This window comes from Peromyscus eremicus, chromosome 13, assembly GCF_949786415.1.
Source record: "Peromyscus eremicus chromosome 13, PerEre_H2_v1, whole genome shotgun sequence".
Lineage (NCBI taxonomy): Eukaryota > Metazoa > Chordata > Mammalia > Rodentia > Cricetidae > Peromyscus > Peromyscus eremicus.
In genome coordinates this window covers 1,165,544-1,177,631 of record NC_081429.1, presented here as the reverse complement: position 1 = coordinate 1,177,631, position 12,088 = coordinate 1,165,544, and the positions used below count along the sequence as shown (strand labels likewise).

At 41.2% G+C, this 12,088-nt stretch overlaps 1 protein-coding gene across 19 annotated transcripts in view; it reads left to right on the top strand.

Annotated features, from left to right (window-relative positions):
- Positions 1-1,901, top strand: part of Trip12 (thyroid hormone receptor interactor 12) — a 131,117-nt gene extending 129,216 nt beyond the window's left edge. For all 19 annotated transcript variants that reach the window (XM_059278577.1, XM_059278578.1, XM_059278592.1 and 16 more), the window contains 3 exons: positions 314-408; positions 689-792; positions 1,385-1,901. In XM_059278577.1, the coding sequence (XP_059134560.1) occupies positions 314-408; positions 689-792; positions 1,385-1,581 (396 nt within the window). In that variant the 3' untranslated portion in view covers positions 1,582-1,901. The remainder of the gene's footprint in view (positions 1-313; positions 409-688; positions 793-1,384) is intronic.
- Positions 1,902-12,088: the final 10,187 nt, after the last annotated feature.

Genomic DNA, 12,088 nt, shown 5'->3' with positions numbered 1-12,088 from the left:
AGTTTACCTTACTCCTTCAAACCCTACCATTCTACAGCATTTTGGAGTAAGGGCTTGGAGTTTGGGGAAGGCTAAGGAAATTTTCTGATTAAGGAAGTTTATTAAATAAGAGTGTTCTAGAGGCAGAGGGGGATAGAATCCTTGTGTGAAAGTAAAATACAGTAGCAGCATTCTGCTCAGACCGCCCTGCTGGTCAGTGTGAAGGGGACTTGGCGGAGTTGCACCCTGGAAGCCATGTTTTTAGACAGCTACTTGTCACCCAAGCATGCAGGTGTTTTTTTTACTAATTCTTTGTCCTTATTTCATCTCAAAGCTGGATCAGCTCCTGTGTGGCAGTAAAGCAGACACTTGGGATGCAAAAACATTGATGGAATGCTGCAGGCCTGATCATGGCTATACTCATGACAGGTAAGTGTGGACTCTGCCAGTTCTTCAGTTTTAGTTAGAGATTTAGAGGGAGAGGGATCAACTCATCCAAGTTTGTGGGAAGTTTTTTTCCTAAAGTTTTGTATTGTTAAAGTTATTTCAGCTATGACAGCAAAATAAACTTTCAAATAATGTGTTGCAATGAGAGTTCATATGTAACCATATCTGAAAATAGATGTCATTATCAATGATTATAAGTGAGGCTTGGTATATTGACATAGTATTTTAACACAAAATAATTCTGTTCTGCTTCTTGTTTTAGTCGAGCTGTGAAGTTCTTGTTTGAGATTCTCAGTAGTTTTGATAATGAGCAGCAGAGGTTGTTTCTCCAGTTTGTGACGGGTAGCCCACGATTGCCGGTTGGAGGTGGGTAGTGTCTGTGCTTAGCCTTAATTCTGTGAGTGAAGCATCACTTGTCTTTGGAGACAGCCCATTACTTGGAGTACAGTGTCTCTTAGTTACTACAATCCATTAGGTTTCTAAGGTGACCACCTATCTGCCTAGGAGTATGTGAAGAAACGCTGGCAGGGAAATTCAGAGCCTGCCTTAAACATACACAGTCACTAATGTACAGGAATGTTGCTTTGATAAAATTCTAGAGTGCAAATTTTAAATTCTTAGTTGACTTAGATAAGAATAGATTCTAAAAATAAGTCTGCTTAGTTTGTTTGAATTTTTTAATTTTTTATGTATGGATGTTTTGCTTGTCATGTATGCCTAAGGCCAGAAGAGGGTATTGGATGGATCCTCCTTGAACTGGATGGATGCCTGTCATTCACCCTGTAGATGCTGGCAATTGAGCCCAGAAGAGTGGCCAATGCTCTTAGCTAGTCAGCCATCATTAGCCAGGAGAAAGGACTACTTTGTGTGGGAGTTTAACACTAAACAAAGCAGTGATGTGTCTTGTGACATTTGAAAAAAATAACCAAATTTCTGGAACTCTTTTTCTCTTAATTAGGGTTCCGGAGTTTAAATCCACCTCTGACAATTGTGCGGAAGACATTTGAATCAACAGAAAACCCAGATGACTTCTTACCCTCTGTAATGACTTGTGTGAACTATCTTAAGTTGCCGGACTACTCGAGCATTGAGATAATGCGTGACAAACTGTTGATAGCAGCAAGAGAAGGCCAACAGTCGTTCCATCTTTCCTGATTACAACAAGAAATCAGTGTCTGCCTGTTACAGCAAAAGAAAAAAAAAATCATGATTTCTTTTCTGTGTGTCACCTGAGTCAAGGAAACATGTTCCTCCTTCTTGTTGTAGGAAAACGGCTTGCTGATTATAATTCATAATGGCCCCGTGGACTTAAAGTGATCAGGCCCTAAAACGTTGTTGTGATGAGGTTTCTTTAGCAAGTTCGTGTTTAAATTATCATTTATTTGATGAGTGAAGTTTTTAACTTGCTTTGCTGTGTGAAATTTCAAAGGGATGTTTTTTCAGGCTGGAACAATAAATGTCGCTGTGCAGTTTAATTCTGGGCTGTGTGTATCCATCTAGCTAAGTTTGCAGTTTGTTTCTTCCAAAGACAACTCTTGTACATAAGTACAGACATTAAACTCATGTGTATTTGACAACTCTAGTTTAGTAAATGGGTTCTGTGTGCTTTCCACCTCTCTCTCTGAATTTCTTTTCCCACTTCATTGCTGCCTCTGCAGTTCATACAGGTTGTTTTTGTTTTTGTTTTTAAATAATGCAACATGAACAGTTAAAGACATTTTCATTAGCCGTGGGCCTTGTCATCCTGGGCTCTTTCAAATTAAGATACAATTTAAAATTCATTGAATTGAAATACATTCTCAATATAATTCAGCCTTTGTAACTAGGTAGATAGGCTTTTCTTATAGCTTAGTTTTAATATAGTTACAGAGCACTCCTGGCTTTTTACCATGTGACACACTAGGTCTGTTTACATGATATTTCCATCACCCTCTGGAAAGGAGGAAGGAAAGTGCATTCATTTTTCTGTGTAGGTTAAAAGGTCCACAGCTTGGGCTGGCCAGTATTTATCCTATGGCCAGACCATTTTAAATTGATGTCGTTTTAAATGAATTACTTTTCATTCCGTATTGGAGTTTAAACGATTTTTTTCCTTCCCTTACTCCTGTTTTAAGTTGCTGTTCTCAGTCTTTATTTCACTCTCTCATCATCTCCCAGCATTAATTGCAGATGAACCGCTCAGCCTTTGTCTCCACACAGATCAAAGCACCTGTAAACAATGCTGTCCATTTGTTTGTGTGCTCATTTCTCAGATCTGCAATAATCCGTCAGGTTAATGTTTTTACCTAAAAATAAAAGAAGTTTGCTTCACCGTTTTTGTTTATAGTTCTGTGCTGTACACATGCCCACCTGTCTAAGATAAGCTGTTTCGGCCACGTTACAGTGCAAGTAAGTCCTTGTGTGACCACAAGTCCAGCCGTGGCGGGTCTTGTTTACAGCTTCTTGAACACAAAATGTGGAAAGAAAATGGGAGCTGATCCATTCCTTCCTAAGGCTCAAATGAAGACTAATAAATTTGAACTCTGCCTTCATCTCCTTCAAAATGAGATGCACCTTTTTTAAAAAAAAAAAACTGAACTTTGAAAAAACTAATTGTGCTGACTCTCTTGACATATAGCCTTCTTCATCCCATCGCCCCAAAGGAAGGTAGTGGTTTAGTTTACTACTGTAACTGTCATTCTACACTGACCTTGCCTTACGTGGAAACATCCCCTGCTGACAGAAATCTCTTGACAGTTTGCCCAGTGTGGAGGAGTTGGGGCCAGGAGGCCTTTGCTCACAGAGGCTTGTAAATGAGCAATGTCACCTAGAGGGGGAGGGATTTGGGTTCTTCAGCTTCACCCTGTTGGCCAGAAGATCTGGGATCCTTTGTCTCCAAAGTTCTTGTGTTTTACAAACTGAGCACAAACATTTTTGTGTGATCATAGCATTTTGTTCCTCACTTTTTAAAGGTCTGTTAAAATGTAGACATCTGTATAAAAGAAAGTGATGTTTCATATTAAAATAACCTGTATTTGCATTTTACACCTGTGGTGCTGGCAGATTTGGCTTCATTGATTCCTTGCATCAACTGAATGCTTATGGTTCTGACTGGTCTATTTCAGAGCCCAAAATCATTGAAAAGCTTTGGTTGTCATTTTACTCTGTGGTCAGTACATGGGATCTGTGGTTAGTTGGGGTCAGGAAGACCACATTTTAAAGCACTCTCAGCAGAGGCCTTAGTTTTGCACACTGGGGGAATGTACACTTGTTTGCTGTGCTCTAGTCCTCACTGAAGGATTGATTCAGGGACCAGCAAGCACCATTGGTATGACAGCCAATGCTGCACTGTCAGGATGTTAACAGAATCTCTCTTGTCCTAGGAGAGTAGGCTGCATAGAGATCTAAGAGGCAGTAAGTGCTGTGACCCAGCTCAGCAAAAGCATATCATATAGCCACCAACACTGGGGAGAGTCTGGTTGTTGTCAAGCTAGGCGCACCTCATGAGGAGTGGTACAGCCAACAGCTGAGCTCCTGTTCAAGAGTGACTTCTTGAACATCTTGTGCATGAAGGCCAAGGACCAGAGCACCAGCTTCTGCCTCTCACAGGCAGGTTGTCCCCACTCCTGTCTCTGTCTCTACTCCCCCAACTCCCCTGCCAGCACTGTGCAGTCATGCCTATGGTTTTTGTTGTTTTGTCTTTAATGTGGGTGGGTGCTGGTGACCCAAACTAGGTCCTCATGCTTATGGCTCAAGCACTCAACCCACTGAGCCGTCTCCCTAGCGCATCACCAGCAGATTGAGTTTTTGGTGTTCTCTGAAGTTCACTTTGTTTTGAGATTCCTTTTTCATTTAACAGTAAGTACAAAGTTGAGGAAATAGGATGATCACCATTATTCCAAGACTGGTTGGGAGGAAATGTGTAAAAGTGTATTACTATGCCTAGGATTTCCTGAGGGCTTCTGGGTGTTCCGTTGACAGAAATGACCTCCATTCGTTTCTTTTACACTTTGGTTTTCTGACCCATTTTGTTTTCCCTGTTGTAATGAGAATATTGTCTTGAATTGTCATGCTCTGTATGATTCTTTGAGAAGTGTTAATTATTATATAGGTGTTAGATTTGACATTGCTGTAGCTGGTATCCACAGTAAGGAGTGACCTAGTGACAGGTCATTGGAAAGTCCCAGTTACCCAGACAGTAATACCAGGCAACTCATAGCACTTAACTACATCGAAAAATTGGCATATGCCAAGAAGTTCAACTGAACAACTAATGGCGAGAAGAAATTCCTTAATGCTTACAGACTTACTCTATCAAGGAGACAGTCTTCAATAATGGAAGAGGGAGTTTTATTTTTACTACAAACGGACTCAAAACCAAACTGATAAGCAACTGCTGATCTCTGTAAAGTGTTTTCTTTCTCTTTTGATCTGAAACATTTATACGAACTGCTGGAATAATGGAACTTAAGACTACAAATGTGTATGTAAAATTGCATCGATGCCCTGACTTCCTGACTATATTTTTAATAAACAGCATTATCCTTCATGGTTAGTTTTGTTACATTATGTACAACCAGAGGGTGTTTTGTGACAGGTGGTGTGTGGAAGGTTCTTTTGAAAAGCTGCTTCTGGTAAGTAGCAGTGATCTTCACAGTATTGGGGATAGGTTGCCTGCTCAGAGGTAGAGCAAGATGTTCACTGTTAAGGGACTCCTATGCACTAGTGAAGCCTTCTGCCTTTGCAGTTCTTGAAAAACACTTGAAAATGTGCAGCGACAATAGTCTCTTGATGGCAGATGCCCTGAAATCTCTGTCCTTTGCTGTCATGGCTGGCTGTTTTACTCATGACAAATGTCCACATCAAGTAAGTATTTCTGAAACAAAAATGATTTGTGCTAGCAAAACCAGGTGGATTTAAACACAAACTTGTGTGTTGTCTTGGTATTACTATCTGGGGGTGGGGGAAGCACTTTTTCCTATAAAAGGAATCACAGTTGAGAGGTGCTGCTAAATAAGAGTTTGCAATGAGAAGCTGTATTTCTAGCCCTGTTTGGGGCTTGGGGAGCAGCACCTTGGGGTTGAAGTAGTTCTGGGAAGTGGTATCCAAATGTTGATGGACTTAGTAGATGATTTAGTTCTAATTTTTAGTTATGTATGTGTGGGTGGGTTTGGGCTCATGAGTTGTAGGTACACAAGAGGCCAGAGATGTCAGATTTTCCTGGAGTTAATAGGTGATGGTGAGCTGCGTGATGTGAATGCTAGGAACCAAACTTGGGTCCTCTGCAAGAGTGGTATGTGCTCTTAAATCTATCCAGCACTGACCTTTTAAAATCTTAATGGCTGCTGTTGGGCCAGTATTCAATAGATAGCACAGTATCCCTTTTGATGCCACTGTTATTCAAGTGTGCCAGGTGCAGGGTGGCATATGGGCAGCTGTGCAGGTCTCATGCTCCTCTTTATGGAAGCCTGTGCTTTTCCTTGAATGAGTCTTGGCCAGATACATAAACTTGAAGTTTATCCAATTCCCTGTTACTTTTCCCAATTTATGTAAGAAAGACTGAGCAGTCAGTGCTAGTTGAATGATGCTTACCTTCCCATTTGGGACTCTGCAAGAGAACCACACACACACACCAAATGCATATTTGATCCTCAAAATTTGGCCACTGGGACTGACAGTAACCTTGGTAGATGATATTAAAGGAGTTGGTTGTGCTGAAGGCTTTAGTGGAGACCCTTGCCTGGCATGTTGTCACTACAGTTTTCCTGGCCACAGTGCCTCCCTTCAGTATTGAGTTGCTTTTCTCATTGCTTTGATAAAATGCTTGGCCAAAGCAACTTAGGAAGGAAGGATTTGTTTTAACTCATGACTTAAGAGCTATAGTCCACCATGATGGCGTGGCAGCCCGAAGCACGTGCAAGTTCAGTAGAAAAGCTTTCATATGGGGCTGAGTATGTAGCTCAAGTGTTCAGAGGCTGTGGTTTCTGTATAATATTGAGGGATTACTGCTCATCCCCAGCCTTGCTGGGACAATTGAGGAAATATGCTTAATTGCTTTCCACAGTTCTTGGCTTATGTGGTTGCTGGTATTCTTTTGAATTCTCAACATACAGGGAGTGTGAAAATGTATTAAATGATTGAATTTTTCACATTTCCCTCAAATGTTATTTTTCTTGACATACATATAGCCAGGTATAGTGGTATATTTTTATAATCCTTGTGCTAGGGAGGCTATGGTAGGATGGTTTTAGGTTTGAGGCCAATTTGGGTTATCTAACAAGGACCTGTGTCAAAACAAAACAAGCATTAATCTATACATGACAACACTGTAGTCTTGAAGCTTGTGTTCTGCATAAGATTTGCTAAGATTCTGCTTTCCAAATGTTAATTGTCAGCAGTTAAGAGTGCTTGCTGAGTATGCACAAGGACCAGAGTTGGATCCCAACACCCATGTAAAACAGGGAAACCTCATGCACCTGCCTGTAACTCCTTCTTTGAGGAAGTTTGAGACAGGAGCTTTCTGGCCCCTAGAACTGGAGTTATTGATGGTTGTCAGCTTCCTGGGAACCAAACCTGTGTCCTCCACCAGGGTGGCAAGTGTTCTTAATGGCTGAGCATCTCTCCAGCCCCTTCTTAAAAGTCTCCAACTTGGCAGATGAATTGCAGACAAATGCAGGTGGTGCCCAGAGAGAGAAGGGGAGGGGTGGAGAGAGAACAATAAACATGCCACTTCCATGGCATGAGGGGTCTGCTTAATATTTGAGGAGCATATTTAAATATTCAGAGACACTTCTCTGTGCCTGTGAATCACTTGTAAACAAAACCAGAGAGAAGCTATTCTGTTAAAGGGTTTAGTTACAGTTTCAGGTTAGTGACACTAGTGGGTAGTCTAAGTCTTGTTCTTTCTGATCACATCAGTTCTGAAAAGTGTGTGTAAGTATTCTCAGGTATAATTTGACTTATTCTGGCTTCTGTGCTCTTCATAGTTCCTATGATTGTAGTAGAATAGCAACTACCTCCCACTTGGTCTAATTTAATTGTGGAAAGGATGTGGAAGTGTTCGGAGCAGACGTGCATTGGATTGCCCTCTCATCTGATCTCAGCTGTCATCTGATCCAGGAGTCTGTTACAGTTGGAGAGAGAAGTCAGTGAAAGTCCAAGCACTTCTGTGGGCTAGTGTGAGTGGCAGAGCCATGGCCAGAATACAAACTTGGCCTAGGTTCTCTCTATTTTACCTAGATACTTAGGAGACTGAGGCAGCAACCCTCCTCTTTTTCCATTCGATGCCAAGTCAGTTCTCAGTCTTCAGCCAGGATCCTCCTCTTCATCCCCTAGTCCCTCCTGTCTTCAATCTTTAAAGGTCTTATTTAAAGATTTATTTTTATTATTTTAAATCATGTGTATATGTATGTGCTTGTGTGGGTATGTCCCCATGAGTGTGGATGCCCACTGAGGTCAGAGACATTGGGTCCTATAGAGCTGGAATTAGAGGCAGTTATGAGGTGCCTGATGTAGGTGCTGAGAACTAAACTTGTGTCCTCTGCAAGGGTAGCCAGTACTCTTAACCACTGAGCCATCTCTCTATCCCCTCCTTTTCTTTCATGACTTTGAACATGCTATCCACTACTCTGTATTGTTTCTGCTATAAAGTCAGCTGTCATGCTAGTAGGCTTTCTGTAACAATACATCTGAAGAAAAATTTTAAATAAAGATTAATTTTGATTCATAGTTTTTGAAGTTCCTGTCTATGATTGGGTGGACCCATTGTGCTAGGCTTCTGGTGGGCATGCATGCCCAATGACAACGTTAGGAAGTATGTGGCTGAGCAAACCTGCTTACATCACGAATCAGAGAGTTTTAAAAAGCAAAAAGTTGGCTGAACCAGACTCCCCAAGTCCCTTTGGGAGCATGACCCCCAGTGATCCAAAGATCTTCCACTAGGTGCCATTTCTTGAAGGTTCTATTACCTCCCACTAGTGCTGCCTTGGAAACAAAGCCTTAAACACATTCCTTTAAATATCCCATCTACTCCCTTCTCTCCTTTCTCCTTTGTGACTACCATTATGCATACATTGCACTCTTACGATGTCTCAAGGCCTCTGAGGCTCTATTAATTTTTTTTTATGTTTCTCCTAACTGACCTATCTTCAAGTTCAGTAATTCTTTATTCTGCTTGTTCAAATATGCTGCTGACTTCTCCACCTCCACTGAGATTTTTAGTTCTTTTTAGATTTTAGAACTTTTTGACCCTAGAAATTCTGTTTCTCTTCCATAATTTCCATTCCTTTATTGCTATTCCCTATTTGATGAGACATTTTTCTTAGAATTTTCTTTAATTTTTGACATATCTTTTGGATATTTGAATGTACCCTTTATAACTTTAAAAATCTTTAAGCATAGTATTCAAACTTTAGTTGACTACTTTTCCACCCACCATCTCTCCTGTTTATACATCTTTTATTTTTTTAATTGGATAATGCTGCTAATATAATGCAGCAACTCTGGAAATCAGGTTTCTTTCCCCTTGTGGAATTTGTTGCTGTTGGTGGTCGTTATGGTTTGGTGGCTTTTCTAGATCAATTCCGGAAAGTATACTTTCTTCCTCTGTTAGCTTAATTAACAAAGCTAAGAGTTAGAGAAAGGTTTCTTTAAATGCCCAGATGACTAGCTCTTCCAGCCTTTCCTGAGGGCCCCTGTGTGTGGTGTGTGTATGTATAGTGTGGGACGTGTGTGTACGTAAGCACCCTTCCAATGGGGCATCTTTTCAGTGTTTGCAGGCAGTGTAAAACTTTGTCTTGGCTTTTACTTCTGGCTTATGAAGAAACTCAAAGCCTTTTTGATACTCTGTAGGCATGCGCACAGCTCCAGAAAATGTACATTGCTGTCTGCATTGCCAGGTGTGTCAGAACTCTTGGACATCCCAGAGCATTGAGTTTGTTTTACTTAAATGTTTAAATTAAGTTTTGATTTTTAAAAACCAAGATCAAGCTAGTTTTCTTAAGTAAGTGTTACTCTGATGGCTGGATAACTTCAGTTGGTTTTCAGAATTTTTTAAAGATCTGATTATTTATGGGGACAGAGAGATGGCTCAGAAGTTAAGAGTACTGACTGCTCTTCCAGAGGACCTGGGTTCAATTCCCAGCACCCACATGGCAGCTCACAACTGTCTGTAACTCCAAGATCAGACACCCTCACATAGACATACATGTAGGCAAAATACCAATGCTCATAAAAATGTCAGGTCCGAGAAAACACTGAAGGAGACCAGACTCAAATAGTATGTAAGAGCAAAGAGTGTTTATTATACCAGTGTATGCGAGGTGGTTCACCTGAACAAAATAGCAACAACCCGAGAGGAGCGTGCAGGCTCCTTTTAAGCACAGCTAAGGAGAGTTTCAGGGACAATTAGGTCAGCTCATACATAATTGATTAAGCAAGCAGCAGTTACACTAGGATAGTTTCAGTTGGCTGTGGTTTAGTCTTGTTTTTGGACATACTTGCACAAGCTTGGGCAAGTCTCGATGTGACTCAGAAGGGGCTGCAGGATTTGTCCTTGAGGAGACACTGTATGACTGACTTCGGCCTTGTGTTCTTCTCTCCCTAGTCCCTGAATGCAAGGGTATTGTGGATAAATGGCCCTTCTCAGAGAACTGAAACCTAAAATTCAGTTGTGAGAGTGGGAGAGTTTAACCCCTTCAAAAAAAGAACAAAAATAATTATATAAAAAAGATTTTTGGGGCTGGAGAGATGGCTCAGAGGTTAAGAGCACCAACTGCTCTTCCAAAGGTCCTGAGTTCAATTCCCAGCACCCACATGGTGGCTCACAACCATCTGTAATGAGATCTGGCACCCTCTTCTGTGTACATAATAAATAAATAAATCTTTAAAAAAATAAAAAGTGAAAAAATAAGATTTGTTTATTTGTCTATCTACTTTATTTATTTATTTATTTGTTTGTTTATTTATTGCTCTCTGTGTAGCCCTGGCTGTCCTGGAACTTGCTCTGTAGATCAGGCTGGCCTTGAACTCAGAGAGAGCCACCTGCCTCTGCCTCTTGAGTGCTGATAAAGTTTTATTTTTAATTAAGCACATACATGTATGTCTCTGTGTGGTTTTGTGCACATGAGTGCAGGTGCACTTGGAGGCCAGAGAGGGTGTTGGATCCCTTGGATCTGGAGTTACAAGCTGTTGTGTGTTGCTCACAACAAGGTGCTAAGAATCAAACTCCTGGGCTATCTCGCTAACTCTTGATTCTCAGTTGTTTTTGATAAGTGTTGTTAGTATTATTTTTAAGATTAGATCTTTAGAGGTTCTTATTCCACATCAAAATTGCTTTCATGGCAATTATTCAATAGGAGAGAGAGGTGAAGGGGAAGAGAAAAAGGCAGAGTTTAACTTACAGATCGAGGTAGTCATGATAGGTACAGTTTGTTTTCTTTTTACACCATGTGGGTTCTGGGGATCAAACTCAGGTCATCAGACTTGGTGGATTCTGCCTGGTCACTAAAGTTTGGGGCACCCAGGAGAAATGTGTGGTTCATTGCTTCCCTTCAGTCTGAAAGGCCATTATTTAGATGTGTGTTTTCTCTGCATCATCCAGTTGCAAGGAGAGCCATGCTTTTGGAGCAGCTACCAAGAACTTTATATTGTGTAATTTAGAAATCGATTTAAAATTTAAAAATAAAACAAGGATGTCTAGATGGTTCAGCAGGTAAAGGCCCATGCCTCCAAACCTGACAACCTCAGCTACACTCTCAAATCCCACACAGTAAGTGAGGACAAGCCAGGGTAAGTTATCCTTTGATATACACACACACATACACACACACACACAGGAGTGTGAGAGAGAGGTGAGACAGAGAGACACAGAGATAGAAAAACAAAGAGACAGAAACAGAATAAATAAAATGTAATCATTTTTAAACTAAATAATAAAAAGCAAAACAGTGTCTTGCCCAGCCAAGTCTCCAGTCTGGGTTGCCTTTTGCCTTGCTACCATCAATCTGACAGAAGTATTCATTCGGTGTGGAAGTGACCAACAATGTGATGGAGTCATGTGGTGAACAATCCACTCACAGGCCCCCTGTCCCACTCCTTTGGTCTGACCCTTTCTTGCCATTCTGTACTTCTGCCCCCTGTCTCCTGCCCAAGCATCCTGGGCTGACCCCTGGAAGCTCTCTTGGCTCATTTTCAGTTTCTGTAGCTTGTGAGCAGGTTTGCTCCCTCCTCTGACTCCCATCCCCTGCCCACACTCCCCCACTCTAAAACAGCTGGTTCTGCCCTGGCCTTTGGGATTCAGTCTTAGAAGATATGCATGATTCAATAGAAAAACATTTTATCACTTTCCCCCTGGAATTAAAAAAAAAAATTCTGTGGTCCAATGGGGTGAATGTTCCTAAATATTTGTTTTCTGAAATTGAGCATAGGTGGTAAGTAGGATAATGACAAAGAACTCCTGTGACAGCTTCCAGAAGAAAAGTAGAAGAAGGTGGTATCAAGTGCGTTCACTCAGGGAGACAGCGGCGAGCAGTGAGTTCACCTTGGCCAGTGTGGATGCCTGGACACGAGCTATGTGCCTCTGATGAGCTGTCACGCGTGTAAAAATGTCTGCCTTGTGTCTATTAATTCTCATTTCAGCAGCAAATGGAATTTACGCTGCTGAGAAGTTTTTAATCAGTTGGTG